Source organism: Blennius ocellaris, assembly GCF_963422515.1.
Source record: "Blennius ocellaris genome assembly, chromosome: 11".
Classification (NCBI taxonomy): Eukaryota; Metazoa; Chordata; class Actinopteri; order Blenniiformes; family Blenniidae; genus Blennius; species Blennius ocellaris.
Genome location: NC_137660.1, coordinates 5,835,846 through 5,862,222, shown reverse-complemented (window position 1 = coordinate 5,862,222; position 26,377 = coordinate 5,835,846). Strand labels below are relative to the sequence as shown.

The window sequence follows — 26,377 nt, the reverse complement described above, 5'->3', positions numbered from 1 at the left end:
CGAGTGGGGTGAACTTGATGAAGACACTCAAATGTAGACGAAGACTAAATCCGACTTCCAGGAACATTTGTGACCCTGGTAATCTCCATCCTGGCCACTGTTTCTCCTGCTCTGTTAAACTTACACACACTTTGCTTCAAAGTGCAGAAACATTCTCCCTTGAACTGTTGATGAGTTTTTGGATTGAAGTCAAATACTGAGCCAGAACCTTTGTCACCCGGTACTCACATCCACATCACTTTCTGCAACCTTGACAGGTTTTCCCGACTCCTTCAGTGTTTGACTTCCAGCCACCTGAAAACCAAAAAACCAAAATCAAATGTCTTATTTCATGTGGAGAAAAAAAAAGCAGGACTTTGGGCTCCACGGTGCATGGCGGCTAAAATGAAGGAGATACAGAACACAGAGCTCAGTTACAAACTATTACACCACTGGGGGGAGCTATCGGACACATTCTCATACCAGTGAGCTTTGACACACAAATTTGGCTCTTACCATGAACAACAGGATGGCTATGGAGACTTTGAAGCCCTGCACAAATGATTTCTGATAAATCAACCACACATGATGGCCTCCTCCTCCTCCTCCTCACAAAAAGGTTGGAGGAGTCTTAAGAGGAAATTGATTGTGGGAGGAAAATTGATTGGAAGACATTACGAACAGCCTGAGTTCAGGTGCTTTGCTGGTGTTGCATTTGTCAATTCTACGGACATTAAAATACAGCAATAGAGCAACTTTCCAACTGAGGAGGTCAGCAAAATCCACTGACGACAACTCTCTCCTGTGCGTGGAAACTAATTTAGGAGTGTGTGTGCGCTCTCTTACAAGGAAGGGCAGAGGAGAGGACACAGCGGAGCCCTGCGTTATTGTCAAATAAAGAAAAGAGTGCAGCGTTTCAGAGGCGATGGTAGAAGCAGCTGGCTTTTCAACCACCGGGCCACAGCCACAACACATGCACTGCCGAGCCATCCCATGCCCGCGACTCAACATCGCCACACGTCAGGCAGCCCTCAGGCCACGAGGGGAAGGAAAACACGCGGGGCTTTGTCAAGCCGTGAATGCAGTGCCTGGAAGCAATGGGATGGTCTTTCTATGACACGCACACACTCTCTAAGCACACACGCTCACGTACACGCAGGCTACGAGCGTGCGGCCCCACTACGAGCATGCATAAGCATACGCACGCACACGCCACAGCTACGGACGACCTCCAAGGTTTTAATACGCTGCAGACACAGACAGGCATACGTACGCACATACACATAGAGCTTACGTTCATTAGAGGCCTGAGAGGCCCAGCAGTGCAGTGGAGTAGTAAACTGTGAACTGCGAGGATCAGGGGCTCTAGAGCTCTGATCTGGGAGTTAAAAAAAAAAACAACCACAAAGACACGGAGCCGCAGTCACAAAGTGGTGCCTGCGTCTGTGAGCTGCTTCTAAAACCACTCGAGTTAGAAGATCACTGCAACACAACAGACGTGCGGTGAACTAACATCTCCGTTTGGAGCTACCACATTCTGGAGCTGTCCAGCTCAATCACAAGAAAAACTGATGGGTGTAGTTGTCGGTAGGAAACGCTGGAGTGTGTTAACTCAGTTCAGAAAGACACAAAAGCGAGACTCCAATTAATTCAGAATATTAATTTGGATATTAAAAAGAAATGAATGAGTCTTTGTCACCTTCAGATCCAGATACTCCAAATCCTTCTTCAGCTGCATGTAAGTGTCATCGGCCTGGGAAGACATGCACGCACACACACACACACACACACACACACACACACACACACACACACACACACACACACACACACACACACACGCACGCACACACACACACACACACACACACACACACACACACACACGCGCGAGGTTGGATTATTGGTTTGTGTCAACAAAACAAATGATTGACCTTGATCTTAAGCATTAAAAACAGGACGTGGAGAGATTAATGTGTCCAGTATGATGTGTGAACTGCTGTTAGGCGTCTGCACTGACATGCTTCACAACAACACACTGAGGCCTTGTTTATATGACAACATTTCAAGAGAAAACGCACAGTTTTTGCGTTTTCATTTCACAGACATTTCATGTTTACACACCAAAGTTCTGAAAAACGTCCATTGACCTGTGTTTTTGTAATGAAACCGTGCACACATGCCCAGAGAGCAACACGCTATAAACATTAATATGTTTTATACGGACAAGATGACCAAGTTGGATTGTTATTAAAATGACTGTCGATGTGTCATGACATTCTGGAGGCAAACGTTGTCGTTGTTTGTTTATCGACTCGCACACTTGTGGAAGAACTATCTAATAGTTCCATGGAGCCCATTCACAGTAGCAGCGTTTCTGCCATGCACAAGTAGATGGCCCCAAGCGTTTCTAGAAAGTCTCGTCTTCACCCGTGTACACCTTGGGAGACCCCTTTTGAAAAGTTTACATTTTCAGTGACTCCACGCACCGCTGTCATGTGAACCGACACTCAAAATGTAGCGTTTTCTCTTGAAATCGTTGCCGTCCAAACAGGCCCTTGAGCACACAGTAAGAGAGTCATTCCCTCCCGTTGTTTCGCCCAGACCCACTGAAAGCACTGGGTTTCGACACATCGCTGAATTCACCTTTAAATTCAGCTCACGTCACTCAAACAGACAAAGTTCAATACGACTGACAGAAGAGAGAGAGTGACGCATCAGAGGGCGCCGAACACATCCACAGCCCGCTGGCCAGCTGAAGCATGGGATGGCTTTGTGGAGCACGTCCAGACGACAGCGACACAACATGCTGCAGACGGTGTCAGTAGAAGCACGGTATGGAAACTGCACATGGAACAAGAGGCGGATAGTTCTCAGCAGCAGGGGGGCGCTCACCGACACTGAAACAAAGGAGCCAAGGAGTAGAGGTCGCCACTAACATGCTGAAAATACTGCTGCTGCTGCTGCTATTGACCTGCCTCCACTGAGATCGACGTTTAACAACTTTTTCCTGTTTGGTGTGCGTTTACCGTGAGGGAAACTGTGATCATGAATTTGGAACGTGAAGTTCATACTGACTGAAAAGACCATCTAACTCGCGAGAGTTGTTCTGAAGTACAAGGAGATCTTCTTTAAGACCACATGCTGCAGCATTTGGGAGGATATCCAGGGAACTGGTAACAAAGGAAATGTTCAATTAGAAGAGACTGAACAGACATTGAGGGAAATCAGGGAACAAGTGAAGAAAGAGCAAGTGTCCAATGTTGTCACTGTTGTGAAATCATCCCACTGAGCAAAGAGTGGTCCAGGAGACGTCTTGAAGGTGTTGTTTCCTTCCGTCTTTAAGACGTCTTCAGGGAGGCCAGAATGAAGAAGTTTTTTTGCACGTCTTTCCTGGACATCGCATAGACGTCCTGTCTGGATGTCATACGAACGTCCAAACAAGACCTCTGGATGACGTGACGCTAATGGGTAAAAAAAACACCAAAAAAAGTGACACCATCTGGGATCAAACTAAAACCTCATCCATAGCAGCTATGTTTCCTAACCACTAGACCAACTGTGCACTTGTTCACGTGTTAACCCTGTCAATAAATGTTCACGCATGTCATTTATATATGACAAGCTGAAAGTATGACGAATCGATGGTTTCAAGGGCACATGGTTAGTCGCAATATGTTTCAAGTCTGTCATATATAAGTGACATGCTTACAGCTTTATTGTCAGCACAAGTGCACAGTTGGTCATGTGGTTAGACTAGACCAACTGCGGTTGTCTAGTCCAACCGCATTGCGTCACATCATCCAGAGGTCTTGTCTGGACGTTCATATGACGTCCAGACAGGACGTCTATGCAATGTCCAGGAAAAACGTACAAAAACATGTTCATTGTAGCCTCCCTGAAGATGTCTTAAAGACGGAAGGAAATGACGCCTTAAAGGCATCATCTGGACGACTGTTGCTCAGTGGGATTAATGAAGATTCATGTGAGGAACAAACATTCATCGCAAACAACCTGAACTTTTTGAACAATGATGATACACAAACTCACAATGTGTTAAAAACAGGTTTTTGGACAAGTCCCACTGCAGTGGAAATAATTTAAAAATACTCACTAATATAATTCACTACAATTTCAGTTTTATTCCAATTACGCAATATTGCACAAACTTTTTACAATATGGAGTAAACTTTGCCATTTCATTACCGAATGTTCCAGTTTATCTGTCAAAAAAAAGCATCATTAAGAAGAAGCTAAACCGTAGAAATCACACAGGTGCGTACACTGTATTATTTTCTGCACCTTTGTGTACAGTTTGTGCTTTTCATCAGTCCCTCACACATTTTCCAGACACTTGTTTGCTGCTTCATATTTGATAATCTTTGTTAAAACGCTGACGTGGCATTTCCCTTGCTCTCTCAGTCCAACACATGACTGATGAGGTCTTACTGGAGGACTGCAGCAGCATTCTGTTGTCAGACAGTGACATCTAGTGGTTTCAGGTGGTATGTGCTCTTTGAACCTTTTTCATTAAAGTGATGTTTAATCACGAGACAAATTATCACTTCTTTTTTTGAGTACTTTGACAAATTAGTTCAACATAGACATCGTGAGTTTTTTTAGTTTTACTGAAGTATCTCTTCACATTTCAATGCGCTCTTCCTTTTAATAGAATGAAATTTAAACAATGGAACAGCTGCTGTACTTGACTGTTTTCTGCCCTTTCCTTTGAAGAGTCAACTCATTTTAGAAATGGTACCTGGAAGGTGTACAGGATACTGGAATGTGCATTTCCTCCTTAAAGACGTCTGCACAGATATAGATTGTCACATACGTTTGAGCAGACATAACACAAAAACCAGGTCATTTAACAGACGTGGTCAAGGACTTGGACTGCCCTCACCAAAAAACCTTGAACAGTAGTGTAAATGAAGTGAAAAATGCTATATTGTTTAAACAGATATTACATTTGATAACCAAACCTGGCAGTGGTGGCTACTACCTGAAATAATCATCAATAATTTCAGGACTAAAAACATCCAGTGAACATTTATTTGACATCTACTGGAGTTCTCATGAAATCAATTCTTAGAATACAATTAAGCTTTATGTAGAGTTTGAAACTTTATAAAATTCTATAAAACTGTCCCCCCCAAAAAATCCCACCACTTGTGTAGAAATGGTCTAAGTTGCAGGTACAGTATAAAAGCTTTGCTTCCCCTGGAACGGCAGCCCTGCTGGATGTTTAGTGGCGACCTCTACAGGCTCCTGGATGATGAGGGACCGACAGGCCGGCGTGCCCCCACCTGTGTGTTGCAGGGGCTGACAGTAGCAGCGAGCCCCACGTGTCCGAGCTGGGACACGGGGGAGGGGCCGGCGCTGAGGAGGGGACTGGTGCTAGTAGTGGCGAAGAGGCGGTCGTGGTGGAGGGTCTCTGTGGGACCGTTGAGCCGCTGGAGCTGGGCTAATGTTTGCTGACGGACAGAGGCCATCTTGGCCTGATGCCGGCGCAGCTGAATAAGGAGCAGAGTGAGCTCCTCGGGCTGTCACGGGCACGACAGGACATTCAATCTGACACATTTCAACACTGACCACACAAGTTCAAATACGGCATTGGTCCGAATATGAGAGTGGCTTTGAAACAGGCTGGAAAACCTTCTATTCAGGGTCTCATATTCAGCTCCTGGTCTTATGCAGAGTTCTGCATTATCAGGTTCCATTCAAGACGTGTATTTCTGCTTTTATTTTGTTTTAAACATTCCTTGTATGCTAAACATACCGTGCATCAGGAATCCTAAAGAGGAACGTGTTGGTGTGAGATGTGCACATACTTGACTGAACAGTGACTCTGTGACCAAAGAGGTAGAAGAGTCAGCAACAGGAGCTCCACAGCTCTAAAATGGATGAAGAATTAAGGTAGCAGGAATCAGAGCGACCATAGCTTGGTTTAAACCAGCTAAACATGAAAGGGAAGTGGAATACATTGCATCAGTAGCGGCTGGCCAATAGAGGGCGCCAGGGTGCCACACACCCCCTCTGGTGGAAGCAAGGATTTTAATTTATTGATTGATTTACATAAAGTATATAATTAAACTGTAATACTGTTGAAACCTGTTTATGCCACCTAACAATGGTCTCTGAATTGTATTTGCTTCATTTTCTATACAATAATCTTTAATAAGAGAAAGGATTTCTTGATTTTTCTCTTTCTGGAGTGTGTGTGTGTGTGTGTGTGTGTGTGTGTGTGTGTGTGTGTGTGTGTGTGTGTGTGTGTGTGTGTGTGTGTGTGTGTGGGTGTGGGTGTGTGTGAGCTGCCTTGGGTTCTGCAGAAAGCCACCCAAGGTGGCGGGGCTTAGCAGCGATCTGACCAATGACTGATCAACACCAGAGTGACTGACATGAAATTAAACCAATCAGAGTCATTGTGAGACTTGGGGGCGACTTTTTAAATCGTCCATCGCCAGACCTGCTCAGTGATTGTTTTAAAGTCAGTTCTGGTTTGTTCAGTGTTTCTACAAGATGTTGACATGATGACAAGTGGCGAGTCTCTGATCATTAACTCTGTCACTTCTCTTCTAATTTACCATTTGAAAGAAGAAATGTGGCTGAAAAGCCGCAGTCAGGATCAACTTTCTCCATCATAGTTATTTTTAAATGCACATAAACAGAAATGTGTTAAGGTTTTTTTCAAATATGTGCAGGCTTGTTCATGTCTATAAATGTTTAGCTATGCTCATATTTAATAATGACTGAAAATCTAAGAGCTTAAAGAAAGCAGTTTATTAAACACTTTTTTTTAGGTTTGTTTCAAATAATTCTAAATTGCTTTGAAAGATGGATTGATGTGTTGTTTGAAAATATACCTGATAAACCTTTAGTTTTCCCTAAACTCAGACAAACTGTCATTTCCAGTAAATCAGACCTAAAATGCATTTATTTTCTAAAAGGGATTAATGAAGCTTCTGCTTGTATTTGTTTACATGTATGTTAATAAGAGTCTTAATACGTGCTCTCTGTTCACTGTCTGTTTAAAAGCACAATCATTTTCATAACTGGAGGACTCTCAATCTGACAAAAGGTAAGATTGTTGTGATGTTGTTTATAAATGCACTGTATTTAAATGAAGTAAAAATGGGCTGAAATTGAATAATAATGAAGAGCCCCACCTCAGACATTCAGCACCAGCCGCCACTGCACTGCATGTGAAATTGTATGGAACGATCCAGTGCGTGCATCAGGTTACTGATCGTCTAACAGCTTTTTAGTCCGTGAGTTTTTAGAATTGTTACAGAAACAGGGTTTCTATCATGAGCCTTGTGAAGGGGTCACCTTATATTCGGACCAACACGATGATTTAAAAAAAAAAAAAAAATGTCACCACCTCGGCGACATGAGCTAATTCATCATCAGACTGGTCGATCGCTATCTTCAACAAGCAGCTTGATTTTATAGGATTAATAGAATTGAAAGAACTAGAAAGGCACACAACAGTAACATCCTGCAGTGAGGAGCAGTTTTCACAATGCTCACCATCTGGTTAGTGTTTCCACGCACACAGAAAGGAATTAATGTTTGATCAATAACCACTAACATTAGGCTAAAGGCAAAGGACACATCCACATCTGCTCATTGACCTTTTTCCTGAAAATGTGAACACTTTCTGCTTTCTGCTCATATTTCCAACTGTTTGTGGAATGCAATCGGAACATACCGTTTTCCCATGAAGGCTGGGAGCGCTGACAGTGTGGGTGATGTAGCCAGATGGAGGCATGGACCGTCTCTCAATCGTAGCAGCCTGGAACACGCAGGCGACATCATAAACACAGTTGATATAGACCGGCAGCGCAATATGCCGCAGTATGTCCCAAATAACTAAAGCCGACAAATGTGGCTTCAGAAGATGAAATAATTATGTTGTGCTGTTATCTGTGGGCAAAATTAAACTGTCTGTATGTGAGTGTGGGCGTGAATTAGCATAATGTTTCATTCACATACATAAATGCGACAAGCGCGTCTGCACAGATATAGATTTTCCACTCAAAGGCTGTGATTAATTTAATACAGCACATATGTACACATTTTCTGTTTTGTCTCTGCCCGAGGTAATTTAACTGAGCAGATATATGAAGGATGTGGCGGCCGTCCGGCCCCGAGGCACTAAAACACTTATTCTGTTCACTGAAGCACATCCATGCAACATCCACACCTCGCTGTCTGAACGACAACAAAACGAATCATTATGACATCTATATGATATCTACACTCTTCATGGAGTTAGAGTTAAAAATACACCCACACAGCTGTTTTCATTAATATAATAATTTCCTTCGTAATCTAATTTTATCCATTCTAAATGTAATTGAACCAAAAACGTAATGACTTTCTAATAGGGTGATAAAATCATCCAAGATTCTTAATATGTATCTTCAATGAATGAATATGATGACTATCCATTATATCCATTTTTGACATGCGAACTCTTTCCAAGAAATGCAGCCATATTTATCTATTATTACATTATTAGCTGCAGTTATTACATTATTAGCTGTAGGTATTACATTATGAAAGATGTTGTTTTAATTTAAATATGTAAGTGCATTTGATTAAAACATCACGTTTCACAGATAACACCACAAGGCATAAAGCTAATTCAATGGATGAGATATCCATTAATTCTCCCTCAACACTGCTTGTCTCGTTCAGGATTGCAGGATGCTGCAGCCGATCCCAGCTCACTGTGGGCAAGAGAAGGACACACCTGGACAGGTCACCAGTCCATCACGATACCTGGTTACTATATTGTTGTTACTTTTTGGGTTTTATTGCACTGAAAACCCCCCAAAAATGAAGATATTATTGTTTCCTCTATGTATGAACCATTGTTGTGTGGGTATGAATCACTTTACCTTGAACATCTGAGATTTGCTCCTGCGGGGGGAGACGGTGAAGGTGAGGTCCATCACCGACATGTCCCCCACGGGCCTGACGGTCAACCGCTCGGCCGGTGTGTGCGGCCTCCGTGTGGGCGACAGGGTGCGGCTGGAGCCCGGGGGGGGGCCGGGCGGGGGGATGTCCGCTGACGACGGGGGCACCGACACGCAGCGAGCGGCTCCCTCTGGCCTGGGCGCCGCGGAGGCGGGAGGCAACGTCGACGGCGGGCGGGGGCCAAATGGGTAATCTGGAGCCGGGGTGTAGAGCGGGGCGGTGGGGCTGCCGTGACGGTACTGGTGGCGCTGTTGCCACTCGTACAGTTGCCAGACGGTGTTGGGGCTTGGGCCTCCCGGGTCAGGGGTGAGGCGGAAGTGGCTCAGCCGGTCCTGGGCGTACTTGTACTCGCCCAGCCTGCCAGCTGGGGGGCTCTGGCGAGGGGTTTTCGGCAGCGTCTGATAGGCGTCCAAGGTGGAAAACTTGTGTTGAGATGGTGGCGTGCGGCGGGGGAGGGTGTTCTCCCGCGACGGGGGGCTGCGGGGTCAGAAAACCCAAAAACATGCTTACCCTCCCCCAAAACACAAAGATTCTAAATGCAGAGATTTCTGAAATCTTTGATTTTTCAGACACTTTGGCTTCCTTTAAAAACCTTTTTATTTCCTACTGGTTGTTTTTTCTGATTAGTGATGCTGATACATCTCTATTAAAACCCGCCATGTGTTCATGGCAATGACTTTGAGTGAAAGGGGAAAACTTCCGTTGCGTTTTGCGTGTCAGCACGGCTCGGAATCACTGCAAATGCAACGGTTTGAGAAAGGCTTGTAGACGGTGGAAATTCAGTTGCTCCTCATGTGCATCATGGAAGTAGTAAATAGTTGTTGTGCACATGCACTAGTAGATGGTCAACAACAGCAACGGGGGCCTCCAGATTGTCATGACTTTCAGGCCAGATTCTCCTGGGACTTGACCGTCGCCGTAATAACAGTCTAACCCTGAATGTCTATGCAATCCCATTGTTACTGCTTATAACGTATTGTTCTCTACATGTATGCGGTTTCATTATAAAAAGAATCACCTGTGCTACCTCATAGCCCGACATGCTGTCAACATCGTTTACGGAGTTACGGCTGCTTCTGTGTAAACGGATATCGTTTTCAAAATGTTGCTTTCTAAACATAAAACTTTTCTGAAACAAAAACACGTTTTCCCTAAAAACGTTGTGTCACCGAGGCCGAAGACAGTGATGTTTGAGATAACAATCACTGCTTGACTTTGTGTCTTTTTAATAGCTATAATTAGAAGTAAAATACATTCAACTAACGACAAACCGAGGAATACCACCACACCTTACGATTTCCTACAAAGCATCAGTGCCATATTTGGAATACCAGCTCGGTTCTTACTTGGATTGTAAAAGTGGATCAGTGCTGTAAAACTCTGATACAGAAAGAGTCCACTCTCAGTGGAGCATAAAAGCTTAATGAAGGGGGTGTGAACCTACATTGTGGTTATTTTTATATTGAGAACAATCTATCAAAAGCTTCTTCTGGTGACAAGGCAGCAGATAAAACACAAGAAATAGTCAAATTCCTGGAAATCTTTCAGCTGATGCTATTTCCATGCAGAGGAAGTAGAATTTATAACTCAATGTTTGTGTTTAGTTAAATGAGAAACATTTTTTTAAAAATCTTATCCTTAATTGATAATATGAGGTTAATTTTGTGGTTTGCTACGATGCTGACATTATGAGAGTAGAGAATACGGAAATATGGCCGTGAATTTGAAGCAGAACAACAAAACTAAAGCTTTTCGAAATCTCTGTACATTCGAGAGTGGAAGCAAACTGCAGTTCAGATCATAAAAAAAAAAACAAAATTAGAATAAGGATCATTTAAAAAGTGACCTTCTTTTAAAGAAGAAATACTGAGTGTGGACTGTTTTGAAGTTGCTCGTCCTGTACGTGACAGCATCCTACCCTTTGTGCTCGGTCTTCTGAACTTTGACCCACTGCTCCACCTGCTCCAGCGTGCTCCTCCTCTGAACCTGGTTGTGTCCGGTGGAGGCGGCGATGGGGGCGGCGGCGGACGGCTCTGGAGCTCGCTGGTACGTCCCCGCCGCGATCCCATTGGGCTCCAGGATGGGGCTGGGCGTGGAGACGAGGCCGTTCCTCGTGCAGACGCTGGAGGGCAGGGTGGAGGCGGCCCGGGACGGCGCGCGGGATGGCGCCCTGGACACGGGCGCCGAGACCGACATGTGGTCGGGCTGCAGCAGCACCGTGGGGACCAGGCTGCATGGGAGGGAGGCGTGCGTGTCCATCTCCAACGTGACGGAGGCGGGGGACTCTTTGTGGAAGCTGCAGCGCTCCTCTGCGTCCCGGTGGACGGCCTCGAGCAGCACCTCGTGGACGAGGGGCCGCGTGAGGTCAGAGTCTGAAGCCTTGGCCCGGTGCTGGTTCATGTGGTTCGCCTGCGGGACGGCCTGCTGCAGCAGCTTCTCTAATCTGTCAGCCGGTCTGTGGAGAGCAGAGGGAAAACCAAACCCGGGATGAGTGTTGGACTTTTACACTTTCATCACTTCGAGAGAGAAAGATTATCCACCGGTTCTTTTCATTTGATCAGTGATTTCCCATGGACATTGTGCTCCATCAGTTTTGGGGCGTTAGTCAGTTCAGCTGTGCTGAACTGAATTTGAACTACATCACGAGTTTCATCTGGAGATACCACAGAGTAAACTGCAAAGCACGTCGTCTGACAAGCTACTGAATATTCACTCGGCACCGACGCCCCGTGTCCTCATGCCAGCATGGAGGAACAGAGCCGCGCTGAGTGAAGATGAACTGCATGGTGTTGATCTCCCTGACAGCAGCTCACATCAAAACAATAGTAATGCTTCACCTTCCCATTAGATTTTGTCAACAAGTACAGCCATCACTGACACTCTGGTCTGTCTCTCATCATCCAAACACATTAGAATGGTTGTCCTTAGTGGTGAGCGTGTGTCTTTGTGTGAGACCTGGCAACCAGTGTGTGTGCGTATGTGTGTGTGTAAAAGTTTAGCTATATCCATAACTATCTATATCTATATATTGAGATTTTTGGGGTGTGGGATAAGGCAACCCAGAGATGCAATGCACTTTGATGAATGTGTTAATTGCAAAATGCCAAGTTGCAGAAATTAGTTTGAAATCTGTAAAAGAAATACCTCAACTTTCCCTGATTCCACTTCAAAAAATTAGGACCTTCAGTTTCTTTAACCCTTTATCGTGCACTCACGAAAATACTCATAATTGGCCAATTTTAAATCCCTAACCTTTCAAGTTTCAGCTGAGTTCTATTTTATGTCACAAATGTCAAGGATTAAAACTGTAATTTGCTCACTATATATTCTAAAATCTGTGGAGAAAAGTGCTAGCTACTACTGAGCAGCTAATGCTAGCTGCTGCTAACTGTAGTGTTACAGTTTTTCATTTACAAATATTCTCCCGAGTTCAGTTTCAGTTCCCGTCTTTTATCAACAAAGACGGTGTGAAGTGCTTTAATTATTCAGATGTGTTTTGGAAACAGTGACGGCAGTTTGAAAATAACTACAAGCCATAAAGTGGAATAATTACAAATAATCTGCAAAAGGAAAAGTGGCTTTAATGTCATCATATATGTATATACATATATATATACATATATATATATACACATAGTGAAATTATATGAAAATGGAATTCTTCTACATTTTTCCACCACTCATGAGATTACTTATCATTGAGAAAAGAAGACCTTTAATATAATGAAATTCTTCATTAAATATCATAATGATATCCAGAACTGTTAGTTGCTTCTCTATTTAAAGGGGGAATAAAAAGCATTGTATTTGAGATCAGATACTTCTCGCAGCATGCAATGGAAATCAATGCTGCACAATGCAAAAACAATGCAACACCTAAAAAGTGGTCCCAACGGAGGTGATGTTCTAGTAATAATACAAGACAAAACACAGGAAAAGTTGGATGAAAGAGATTTAAGAATATTCCCAGCAGGAAGTTGTCTTCAGCTCAAGTTTCCTCTCTGTTTTTCCACTAACAGTTTTGTGTATTGCGAGATTTCTGAAAATAATGAAGATAAAGTGGTGTGAGCGGCGGGGCTCTGACACTGCCAGTGAACGATGGGGTGTGTTTGAACTGTGCCACCGCCCTTCAACACATCAATAATGCATGCAGGGAGCTGCCGCTCGCTCAAAAACACCAAAAATCACAATGTTCTCCTCGAATGTAACCGAGCAGCTAAAACAAACGAGACTCTAGTGCTCGGAAGGCTCTGCGCTGAAGCAGCAGGAATCAAACTCAATGGCGATCAAGAGGAAATGGGGACATTCGGTGTGTGAAACCTTTATTCCCTAAAGAGACGTTTTTCGAAATTTTGCCTGGAGCTGCAAAACATTCAATTCTCTGAAATGAAGAAAAAAACATCAAGAATAAAAAAATAATTACACAAACAAAAAAAATGTGGCCGCATTCATAAAATGTCGGGTACAATTCAGATACGTTTCATTACATTTTTAGCTCTTGTAGCCATTTTTACAGCTCTTTAGTCTCTATTTTTTTCATGGATTGTTCTGCTTTAGCTATTATTTTATGCATCTTGGTTATTTAACTATTTATAGATTCTATATGCTTTTCCTCACGGTGAGAGCGGTTTTAGCTATACTAGCATTGTTTTCATTTTCCCTCCCACATTTTTTTTTTCCTTTTCTTGAAAAAAAAACCCACCAAAAAAAACAACAACAACAACAACAAACAAACCCCCAAAGAACGAGGTCTTAGAAATGTTTACAATTTATTTATTAGTTATTATTTAAGTAGATTTGGTTATTTTATTTATTTTTAGGGCAATTTGAGGAGGGCGCCAAAGATTCGTGAAGCGGTGCAACATTTCTTCATGTCTCAACAATAGGTGAGTCAGCATTTATATTACAAACACACTTTTTGCGATATAAAGTTTTAGGTATTTACGCTCAAAGTTTAGCAGTCATTTAAAAACATTTTAAAATAAAAAAATATTAAAAAGATGAATTTGGCTAGAAGAAAAAACAAAATAAAAGTATACCAAGAGAGCAACATAGAATGTAGTTCATTGAAGAAATGGACAAAATACAGCTGAATGCATTTTTTGTGTTGAAAAACGGAAGAATGAAAGATTGAAACTTCTTGCTAAAGGGACACCAGTCTGAGATTTTTTTATGGTAAAAATTGGAATCCCTCAAGAAAAAGAATCAGTGATTTTAAAAAGGTTGAGAGTCACTGGCTTGTTACTACTGATTACGAGCAGTAGGTCTTGCATAAATCCTATCGCTCTGTGCAATTGACATTAGGTCCAGATATAATACCGGCAACAAGGGTTGTTCAGGGACATACAACAACAAACTCATGTGTAAGATAAAGATTGTAATCGTGAACTTGGGACAAGCATGCGGACAAAGTGAAGTTGACCGTAAACAATTATATTCTTGAGTGAGGGGGAATGTGTGTGAGTCAAAACATTACTATGAGGCATTCCTGAGAACAAAATATGACCTTTGACCACAAAAGTTAACTCACTTCATCTTTTTTGGAAAAAGTTCAGACATCGTTAGAGATTAGTGGATGAGCAAGGAATGCATCTGTTCCTATGGCAACACTTAAGCATCTATATAATCTTTATTTGACCAAACTACGTAATAACTATTCATCCAAATAAGTACAAAAGTGACCCAAACTGTCTATTTAAGACATGAAATACTGATAACAAACACATGGGGGAGCTCTTGGTGTAACATCAGAAAAAAAAACAACACAACAGCAGTTGAGTGAGGATGATGAGAGAAGAGATGAAGTTGTGGATATTTTTGAGCAAACAAGTGTGGTCCGGTGTGTGTGGTCTCACCTGATGAGCGTGTCGCTGTGGTTCTGCATCAGCGTGGCCTGGTTCATGGCCCTCAGCCACGTGTTCATGTCCTCCTGAGTGTCGGCGCTGAAGTAGTACGTTCGCATGCCAGTGTGCTCCGCCTGCGAGCCAATCACAGAGCTCTGCTTGTAAATGTATGAGCGCATACCGGTGTGGCTGGCCTGGAGGAGGAGAGAGAGGGGGGGGGGCGTCAGGTTCTTCTCACGCAAGATGCTAAAAGACGGGTGTTAAGATGAGCTGCAAGTTTGGTTTGGAAGACATCATGCTGTGTGACAAGAGAAACCACACTGAGGGTCACATGAAGCACCAGACCAAAACAGAGAGGGAACCAATGAAGGAGTACAGACAACACCACCAGCCAGACACGACCAACCAAGCCACGACTTTGGACCAATGGTGTGATGGAAAATAGAAACAAGAAGCCCCGACACAGTCGCTCCTCACAAACCTGCATCCTTTTATTAAAGGTATACAGGAGGATTTTCAGGAATTTTAGGAAAGAACCGCCTTCTCCACCGTTTGAAAAAAATGCGCATGCGCAACGCTGTACCTGCTCCCGAGACGGAACGCCTACTAAAACGCGTGCGAGAGACGTGCACGAGCCCAGCTCTCCTCGTGCACGCTCTGTTTACAAGTCACAAGTCGGCATCGCTCACATAAGCTCACTTTACAAGAAGATTTGCACCAGAGGGGGTGAAACTGTGTAAAAATGTCCGAGAATAATGCGTCGGGTCGGCCACCGGCATGATGAGGACCGTGTGGACTGAGCTGCGCGCAGGGACGAGCACGTACGACGGGCTTACGTCATATATCACCAGAATGATTGACAATTGGGAGGACCAGTTATTTTGATGATCCACCCGGAAGAAGAAAATCCTCTACTATACCTTTAAGGAATGAATTGAACGATATTAAACAGTGACGTCCAGCGTGGAGTCCCCGGGTTGTGGAGCCAACCCCTGTTATGATAAGCTTGACACAGTCTCAAGCACAAATCTCTCAAAACTTCAGATGCACGTTGACAATATCACTGCATCTTGATGAGGGTCGGAGCCCCTATTGCATTTAAGGAATTATTATTATTATTTTACTTTCTTCTACTACTGCGCAACCAACTGCATCTTTGACGGCCTAAATGTGCTCAAACCTTCGTGAAAACAATATGCTGATGGCCATTCAGTCATAGAACCGTCTCTTGGTAAGAGGAGGTTGAAGGAATTCTATTTTTACATAGCATGGCCCAAACGTGTTCTCATCCTTGAGACGAAGCACATCAGGACAGCACAAGTCGTTAACTGTGAAATTCTCAAAACTGTTCAAACAATGTATAAAGCAAAGAATAACTTGCTGCTCGGTAATATTTGGAAAATGTTTTGTGAAAGTGAGGGAGGTTTTAGCATTTAAGTCAAAAACTAAAGTTAAAGGTTCATATTTGGAAAAGTGTGCGTGTTACTTCCTGTGGAGTAAAACTGTGGAACAAATTGTGTGTGGCCATAAAACAAATATCAAACATAATTTAACTTTAAGAAAGAGATATAAGAATTGATTGATTATGAAGAAGGGTACTTCATAATGACTTCATAATGACTATGGGCTTTGTTTTGAGGATATTGTTGAATTATCCTATATACATGTGTGTGTATATATATATATATATATATATACATTAAATACTGTAGAAATCTGTAGAACTATTGTTTGTTTGTATGGGTATCCTGACATATGAAAACACTGTTATATTCAGTTACTGCATTATTCATCAGAGGAAGGTTGATGCTAAATTCAGAAAGAAAACTTGTTTCCTCCATGAATGAAGTAATTGATAAAGATGCATAAGTATTTGAGGTCGAGGATTAAATAGGTTTATACTTCTTCCTGCTCCTTTTCATTCATGTAAATTCGTATTTGTACATATTGAAGACGGATTGTGTTGTCCCCTCTGCTTTTGTCTTTCATTGAAATGTTTTCTTTCTGTTTGCTTTTTTAAAATCTCTTTATATATAAATGAACATACCAATATCAACAGTGCTTGATTTTGTTTTTAAGTGACAGATTGTCTGTAGCTCCAACTTTAAAGTCGGTTGTATCTTTTATAAAGTTATTTTAGAAGCATCAAACTTCTGTTACGAAAAAAAGTGGCGTGAGTCAAACATATTGGGTCCAATTCAGCACATACTGAGATTGCAAAGATTAAAAAATGACAACAATAACTACAATTCTTCAATGACAAATATACATGGTTCATGATTCAGTTTGGGATTCAGGCTCAACCTCAACATTTAACATAAATCGCTGAGATCTGGAGCCCAGCAGCAGATTGTGTCACCCGCCTAGATTGTTTCCAGTAAATTTCAGATTGTTGTTAATAGGTTTTGCAGAAACGAACCATAAATGTACATTTACTGCACAACAGCAAGGGGAGGCACCTGTTATAATGAAATCAACAGAAGAGAACATCCAACTAAAATCACTTGGACAGTACCAAACAGCAAACTGAGAAACTTGCAGGCGACCACAACCTGGTGTCACCAGCTCCTCCACTGAACCCACAACCTATTTTGATGCAGATCGATAACTTTGTTTTTCCTGTACCAACATTTTCCAGAGCACTTCATCCCTGCAACTCAGGGAACGAGCTGCATTTAGGAAGTTATTCCGTTTGTGGAGACCAGAGAAAAATGACTGGCTGGACTTTGCAAGGAAAGGAGTTGCTCCTTTTAATCAAAGACAACATGTTTTCAGCTGCACTGCTCCTGGTCCACTGAGACGCCAGCGAGCGTGGAGGAAGACCGCATCTCTGCTTCTCCTCATTTAGATCCAGCTTCAAACTTTATGGAATCCAGAGGAAAGCCTCTGGAGAGAGAACGAGAGAGAGTTCCGTAATACAAAATGTTCACCTCGGTGTGAGAGGTGCAGTAATTGGCAGATTGTAACTCAGTAGCTCAGGGGGGCAACAGGAAGCGATGATTTCAGTTGAAGGTTCTGGGGTCTTGGAGGCCATAGGCTCCTCAGAAGCTGAAGGTTTTTATGCAATCTGTACCCATTTCAGCTATATGTTGTCCAATAACAACAGAATGAGAAGACCTGGAATAAATCCTACATAAATTCAATGAAACTAAATCGACACAGTCTTTAATTTGTAAGATCGTGAAAGCTTAAGATAAGTAACTGTCTTACTTCAGTGAGTCCACGTTTCTTCACATCATAAATTCAACATCTCACTTTCACAATGCAACAGTTTGTTGTTGGTTCATCTAGTTAGTTCACAGTAGAAATGATGAGAATAATCAATTCCTGTCTACATTTTCAAAATTCTATGTTTATATAACATTCAATTAATGTAATGAAAAACATATTGGTAATCAATAAGATTAATATCAGTAATAAAGTGCATGTTTATTTTCTTTAGTTTCAAAATATGCATTAACATTAAGCTTCTTTGTATGCGCTTTGAGTCAGCCTGAGAAAAGCGCAATATAAATCCAAGCCAGTATTAATATTATTATTATTATTATTATTGTTGCAGAGTTAATAAAGTGCATCAATGAACAATTCAACAGTAACATTTTGTGCGCTAAAGGTCTTTGATTCATCAGCTCCAAATTATGTTTTTTTTTTTAGAAATATAGTTTTATATTTAGTTTTATATTCCAACATTTCTCGAATCTATCTAGCTGTGTGCAATAGGTCTGAGTAAGAGTGAAATGAAACAGGCATTTTCATTGGTGGAAATCATTCACTCTCGGCTAATCACTGATGCATTTACTAATTCTTAGTATAACAGACAACCATCAACTTTTGATACGATTTGAGGATAATCTTCTAACATTATCCTTGATAATAGTGATACAATTGAAGTCCCTCACCCTCTGTAAAATTGTTTCAACATATTTAAACTCTTCACAAAAATGAGTCATTTGAATTTAAAATTGGCTGGAAATTGCCCCCCCTGGTAATTGAAAACAAGTGAACAGACCTGATATTCAGGGACGTTTCTATATTAAAAGAATAGCATCCTAGTGGTTTGTAACCTTGATGAAGTTGTTGTAAGTGTGAGGTCATTAGGGGCTCATTTAAGCTCTAAATGTCCCAGTTTTCCACTTCTCCTTCCTCCCTCCCTTCGCTGCAGTAGGAGTCTGACTGGGAGACAAACGAGAGCATCCACTCAACAACAAATGTGTGTAAATGGAAAGTAAGTAAACACTAAATCTTCTCTCGTCTAATTCGCTGAATAATGAATGCGGGATTGCGAGTGCGTGCGTGTGTGTGCGTGTGTGTGTGTGTGTGTGTGTAGCATTGTGGCGGCTCCTGATTTCTCTTTTTTGGTTTGTGATGAGATGAGATGACCCCCCCCCCCCCCCCCCCCCCACGTCAGTCAGGATTCAACACAAGGTGCCTCCCGCTCAGGCAGTTTAACGTACAGGCCAAACACATTCATGAATAAAATAGACGCTCACCTCCGCTGTTACTATAAACTTAGAACACTCTCTCTGTCTATCTCTCTCTCTCTGTCTCTGTCTCTCGCTCTCTCTCTCTCTCTCTCTGACACAGACACTCATTTAAATGGCAGCACGTCAGCCAACAACAAACTGACTGAAAACATCATTTCCTTACACTGAACCAGTGGCATGACCAGAATGCTGGCACTTTACCGCAATAAGCTCACAACCACCGCTTCCTGCTTGATGTTCCAGGCTGGATCCATCAGACTCCTGATGACAACCTGAAACTTTCATCTGAAACGTTCTTAGATAATGATTCATTTAGATCAGAGGTCTGCAACCCTTTAAGACCAAAATAGCCATTTGTTGCAATTTTCTACCAAATAAAAAAAAAGATAATTATCTGAAATGAAGAAAAAAAACATCTTTAAAGAAATTGGTTTACATACTAAAAACTACCTTTGCATTCATGATGTTTTTGTTTATATTTTCGTAGCCAATTTGAAGATTTTTTGCCCCTTTTTTTTGCTCATGGATTTTTTTCTTCCAGTTTTTAGAGATTTTATTTTGACCATTTTAGCTATTTATATCCACTGTGCATTTCCTAACAGAACAATTTCAGCTATACCAGCAATTTTAACCATTTTTGAATGTCTCTATATATTAGCTATTCTGCCTGTATTATTATTTTTTGACGATTTTCAGTTTTTTTGTAATTCCGACAGTTTTAGCCATTTTGCCTTCTTCAGCTGCTAAAACGTTTTAGCCAGGAGATTAGACCTTTCTTGAAAAAACAGGTTGGTATGCACATAAAATAAAAAAATATTCTCTATAATCTAATCTCTATAGAATTTTCTGAAAGCTTCGTGGAGAAGTGTATGTCAACAAATAGTTTTCCTTTGAATGACTTTTATCAATCCCTCTTGAAGCACTAAAGTTGCACTTCATTGTCAGAAAGGTTTTATATGAACATTGATAGAATGTGACTTATGGCAGAGTAATGGTGTCATGATTGATTCTGTGTTGGAAACATTTGAAAGGAGGCTGCAGATCCGCTCAGCATTCAGCTGGGATGTATTTTTTTAAACCAACTCCCACCAGTTTTATTTGTTGGAGATAGATATTTTCTCAGTTGCGTATTTTAGATCTTGCCAAGTTGTCTTAATTCCTTCTGTTGTTTTTGCTGCTTTTCCTTACACACGGTCGACCATATTGCAACTTTTAGAATCCAAATTTTTTTGCAGACGCTCTTCAATGTGTTTTTTAATTTCCTTTCCCGAGACTTATCGCATTTTCACTCCTGCAGCTCTCCTGCATTCAATCTTTCTTTGGCAGATGAACGTGGAAACACACGTAAAACCCTTTAAATACTCCAGTTTTCGTAATGTGCATGCTGTTTGTGTGAGATGTGTTATTTGGGATATTGTTGAATCAGCCTCTTGCAGCCTCCCCTTATGAGGATTAGCAACTTGTATCAGGCTTTAATAAACAAAACAAAAAAATGTTTGTGGAACTTTAGTCTGTTGGACAAAAGTTTTATTTTGATTTTTTTTAATCTGAGATACGTAAAAGCTCATTATGATCCCTGGAATCAACCGAGGTAGAAAAAAGTCTTTTGCCACTCAACAGCCACGGTGCATTAAAACCTGGGCAGGAATCTAGTTAGTAACTACTGTTATTTAAAAGTGAAAGCTTGATGTGTCCAAACACTCTGTGAGTGTCTGCTGAAAGCGACGTAGCATCCTCGGGAAGCAGCTGTTCAACACGCCTGCTCACTCACTGACAGATGGCCTCTTGCTGCTACAATGAGACGAGAGACGGACGACTCTGCTGCCCATCCGACATTGAGGCACGTGCAGACACACCGGCAGTAGCTCGCACTCACTCTGCCAGCACCAACGCACACGTGCAAAGTGAGAGCTCGCGCAAACTTGGTGGTGTTGTGTACTTGAGGATGGAGGGGAAACGACGTGTCTGTGACCGGCTTCAGTGGCTTTCCAGCTCAACACAATGAAACACACACCAGCACGACACCACACCGGGAGTCTCTGCTTCTCTTCAGCAGGAATGCTGAGTGGCTCATTCAGCTCTGAGTGCGTGACCGACACTCCCACACACTGCATCCGTGGACACGGAAGCCTCTTTTCTCTCTGTTCTTTGCGTCTGTGTGGGAGTCGGGAGGCTTTTTTTTTTTTTTTTTTTGTAAATAAAAAAAGGTATTTTTCTGATTATGTGTTTCCTGGAGTCTGCCGCTCAACCATTATGAAAAATTAAAGAAAACCTCCCCCCTGGTTCTCTCAGAGACGAGCTGCCATCGCTTCCTTCCTCTCCATCTCTCCTCCCGTCCCTTCCTCTCTTTATCAGCCTTTATTTTCCAGTCTGAATCACTTCCTTCCTCTTCTGCCTTCCCTTAGCTTCACCCTGAAAATATCACTCGCTGCTTGCATTCACGGGAGCTCACAATGGGTGCTGTGGACAGATCCTTACAGACAGGCTCTCTGTTTGCCTGGGCACTATTTAGGGAGTCATTGTGCTCAGAAAGATAAGCCTCGGCAGCCAGAGCACCAAAAACACTCCAGATAAGGTACGCTCTCCCAACCTCACTGCTGTACAAATTCAATTCACCTCAAAAAACTTCCAAATGGAGGCCAAACACGCTTGCTACAACCATGCGACCTTAAAAAAGAAATTGAGTATTTCTACTCTATTGAATAAAGAATACCGCAAGTTCTTCCAGACAGCAGTCGTTTTGGAGAAGCATAAACATTTGGAGGACAGCGGGGTTGCACAGTAGAAGATTTTCTACTTCTTTTTTTCTCCTGAAAACAGTAGAAGATGCAATTTTCCAAACGTCAAAGCTTTTGCTATCCGCCAAACAAAAAAAAAGCAAGAAAAAGCATGCTGGAACTGTGGATATGACAGAAGGAGGGCGACGGCAAAGAGGGGGCACATAGATGAACGATTAGCCCAGATAATGCAAATACTGTACACATTTTCATACAGCAACAGGGAAGGAGAAAGGGAAAATGACAAAATAATGGACAGGGAACACTGACAGATACAGCAACACAACCACTTCAGCCAAAAGTTATTCTCATGACATGCATCAAAAACCAAAGGAATATACAAGGCTGCTGTATATTCGGTCACGCTGGAACCAAAAAGCCACACCGACGGGAGACGGGGGGGGTGAAGGAGGTGGACATGTGGCAAAGTGAGAGTACCTATTTATGGGAGGGTTGGCACTGGACGGCGCCACACACTCACAGGGAGGGAGGGAAGTCCCAGTCATTCAGCCAGCCAATGGGAACAAGAGAGGGAAGAGGATTTGGTGAATAGGGGCGGGAGGAGCTGAACGGAGGGAGGCTTGGGGTGGGTGGGGGGTGGGGGGGGTCCTGGTCCAGTAATCAAACAAGAGAGATCTCGGGCTGATGCTACAGACCTGAGTGGCGTTTCACACCCACCAGGTTCTACCTGCTGTGAACAGCCAGTTCAGCTGTTTTTACTGTAACATCAGCTTCGCAGGATTAAAGACTCAACCTCTACAGAGAAGAAAAGCAGCATTTCATTTTATCTTTGAGTTCTGCAGGACTGAGTAACAAAGCATGCAAATCAGTTGATTTCAATATGTTTGTCTTTTTTGAGGTTAATCGGTTCTTTTAATTGGCGTCGGGTTGAACGACTCAAACGTGACCTGTGGTTCACACAGGCTCTCTGGCTGCACCGGTCTTAAAGAGATGACCGCTACCAAGTAGCCAAATGAGAATGAGTCATCAAACAAAGCACACATTTCTACTTTTGTGAACCATTATGATTCAAACTTACAGCTTTGGTTCATCTAAAGACTAGACGTGGGCAATAAATCAGGTCACAAGTTGGAAAAGTGATGTGATTTGGGTCAAAGCAAGGCTAACGTTTGCAAAAATTCAACTATTGTTGGTCACTAATGGAGGAATTAAGATGGTTCTGCTGAAAGTCTCCATCTCTGAGTCTGGTTCCTGTAGGTTTCTCTCTGCCACCAGAGGTTTCAATCCGGCTCGCAAGATGACATTTTGCAGCAGTGTGAAATTCTGACATCGACTGTGATATATTTATTTGACCACCAGAGGCTCAATTTAGTCTGTATTATGTGATGAGTTAGTTCAGGTGATCAGGATGACTACACAGATGTATAAATGTATCTACATCAAAGATCATTTCTAGAATATGAACTATATTTTTGAGTTTCATGTAAAAGAAAGACATAGATTGTAGTTATTTATATAATAATGCTATTATTCACTGGGCCGGTCCACATGAGAGTAAATTGTGCTGTACGTGGCCCCGGAAGTTAAATGAGTTTGGCAGCCCTGCTCATGAGGAATAGTTGAATTTCTCACCACAGGAGTGCCTTGAAATGACTGATGTCTTTGATGCAAAATAGAATGAATATCAGTTTACATGGGATTACCTTGAGTGCTGCAACAGGTAGATATTAGATAGGGTGGACATTATTTCTAATGTTTTCTTACTCTCACGACAACAAAAATTCAGATTCATCAATTCAATTGACAAAACTGATCATTTTGATATTTTATTATTCATGCTAAATTTGCAGTACATCAGCTTCAGTGTTAAGGCTACAGCCAATAGCAATTCTTATGTACCTTGATCACTTCCATTCTTAAATTGATGAAGAAAAGTTTTTGTTATTGAGATTTAATTATAAAGTTTGTGATTTTAAAAACGAAAGATTTGGTGAATTAAAAAAAAAAAGATGATTGTGGCAGAGTCTTTTTGCAATAAATGTTTGCAGAAAAAGGGGATTAAAATAAAGACCACAGCAAGGCTCTGAGGTGTGTTTCGCAGCAGAAAAGGGAATATAAAATACTCTTGTCACTCATGAAACGTGGTTCTATTTCCTATGAAAACCCAGAGACTGCTGAGAGTGGAAACAAAGGCTAAATCCTCTCGCAGAATGAAGCAGTTATGTTTTTCTGAAATGGCAGGAGGGAAAATGTTGGTCAGTAGCAGACGTTGTTTGCCCTCAGGCCGGAAACAAACAAAAAAAGAACTCAAGCAAATCTAAATCCTGCAGCGTTGAATCTGTCTTTTTAAGGCGGGACTCAAGCAGGGACCCCGAAGAGGGAATTCGATTGAAAAGGTGAACGGACGCTTCAGAAACTTTGGATTCAAAGGACAATGTTTGAGTATAATCACCAACATCTCTCCTTAAATAACAAAACACTTTTGAAAACGGGTTTAAGTTCCTCAGTTCATCCATGAACGTTGTGTGAATCATGTCATTTAAAGCAAAGGTGTCTTTATTATAGAAGTATTTAAATTAGTATCTATGTTTGTGTGTGTAAGTTAAGATCTTCAAACTAATTCGGGAGTAAATATGTTCTAACTGGAGATGCACCGACATCACTTTTTTAAAGGACGACTACTAACCTTTAGCTATTTACTGATACTGAGTACTGATTCTTATTAAATGCTATGAAGCCCAATTTATGCTTCATGTGCAAATGATATGAGAAGGCTCTGCATTACCTGGAACCAACTCTGCACAGCCTCTTTGTCGACGCTACGCGCACCCCCAACAGTCAGCATGCATAGGTTTTTAAATTTTTATTTTCTTGACTATTTACATGGTCGAGTCTCACTGAAGACACCAAACCTATGAATGAACATATATGGAGTGATATAGTAAACAAAAAAAATGTGAAATTACTCATCCTGTAGTGCTGCATTATGTAATAATGGTGCAACATGTGATACATTACATATTATGATTATGTAATAACGCCACATTTTCTCATAAACGTTGCAGCATTTTGTAATAACCTGTTATATATTGCAATCGCTATTACAAAATGTGGGTGTTCCGCAATTTTGTTTTACAAAATTTTTGAATTTGGTGCATTATGTAATACATTTTTATCTTTATCCATATAGATGGTTTTAAGCTTAATAGTGAGGGGAAAAATTGATTCATATTCAATTACTGTATATGTTATATATTATATTAAATTACTGTTTACTTTTGCTCATATCCTGCCAACATTACAATGGTAGAATGTAGGGATCTAAATCAGGTTGAACTTTTTAGACCACCTGCCATTGTGGCTGGGAGAATTTTAGAGTTACAAACCATTAAGTATTTCCACCACACATTTCTTTTTTCTTGGAGAAATGACACCAGATTGTAAAGTGCCACTGAGTGCAGTTGATCATTTAGCCCGCATTTGGTAATAATACAAGTTATTAATGCAACAGATTATTAGAAAATGCGGCGTTATTACGTGAGTTGAAAATGTATAAATGATTACATATTGCACCATTACTATACAATGCAGCGCCACATGCCCTTTGCTTTGTCGACAGCAATGCAAACCTTCTGCCTCCTGTCAAAGAGCTTCACGAGGTCGTCACCAGAAATGGTTTTCTCTCCACAGCTGAGCCTCGTCAGCGTTCATTGGTGGAAATTCTTACCTTCTTAATGGGGTCGGGACCATCAGTTGTTTTGTGCAGACTTCAGGCCCCTGCATACTCCCATAAGAACCCATGAGAAGAAGAAGGAAAGCCAGTAGGAGGGCTCATACTTCCAAGAGGAAGCTGTTAAACTCACAGGCCACGCCCCCTCACAACAGGCACATTTCTGTGAAGCAGCATTTTAACATTTCAACTGCACAGCTTATTTCGCACTTCAAATGTTTTCAGAAATACATTTCTCCGTACTGCTCCAGTAATAACGGAGAGAGTTTGCGTCAGAGCCGCCATGTTGGTCCAGTTTTAACTGCAGGAGCTGACAGCTTTGAGTGATGCGTTTAGAAGCATCATGTAACTCTGCGCTCTGACATGATAATGAGCTGCGGGGCTCATACAGTAGCGGGGGGGTTGGGTTCTGGTGACAGTGCTTGGGTTTCTTCCAAAGTGAAGGCCCACTGAACCAGCATGGCGACCACATCATCCCATCGGTTTGGGTTTACGTAGTTGGACCGTCATTTATTTTTCAGCAGGATAACGGCTTCAAACACCTCCAGGCTGTTGAGGGCTATTTGACTAATGGAGTGCTGCCAGATGACCCGGCCTTCACGGTCGGCACTTAAACCC

The 26,377-nt window shown here is 41.9% G+C and overlaps 1 protein-coding gene across 5 annotated transcripts in view; it reads right to left on the bottom strand.

Moving 5' to 3' along the window:
• LOC308136603 (pleckstrin homology domain-containing family A member 7-like) overlaps positions 1–26,377 on the bottom strand; it is a 172,572-nt gene that overhangs the window by 13,666 nt on the left and 132,529 nt on the right. For 2 of the 5 annotated variants that reach the window (XM_080505016.1, XM_080505017.1), the window contains exons 9-15: positions 14,820–15,001; positions 10,883–11,419; positions 8,886–9,441; positions 7,691–7,774; positions 5,286–5,522; positions 1,679–1,732; positions 229–294 (exon numbers count right to left, since the gene is read on the bottom strand). In XM_080505016.1, the coding sequence (XP_080361142.1) occupies positions 229–294; positions 1,679–1,732; positions 5,286–5,522; positions 7,691–7,774; positions 8,886–9,441; positions 10,883–11,419; positions 14,820–15,001 (1,716 nt within the window). The remainder of the gene's footprint in view (positions 1–228; positions 295–1,678; positions 1,733–5,285; positions 5,523–7,690; positions 7,775–8,885; positions 9,442–10,882; positions 11,420–14,819; positions 15,002–26,377) is intronic. The other 3 variants (XM_080505018.1, XM_080505019.1, XM_080505020.1) reach the window with 3 other exon arrangements.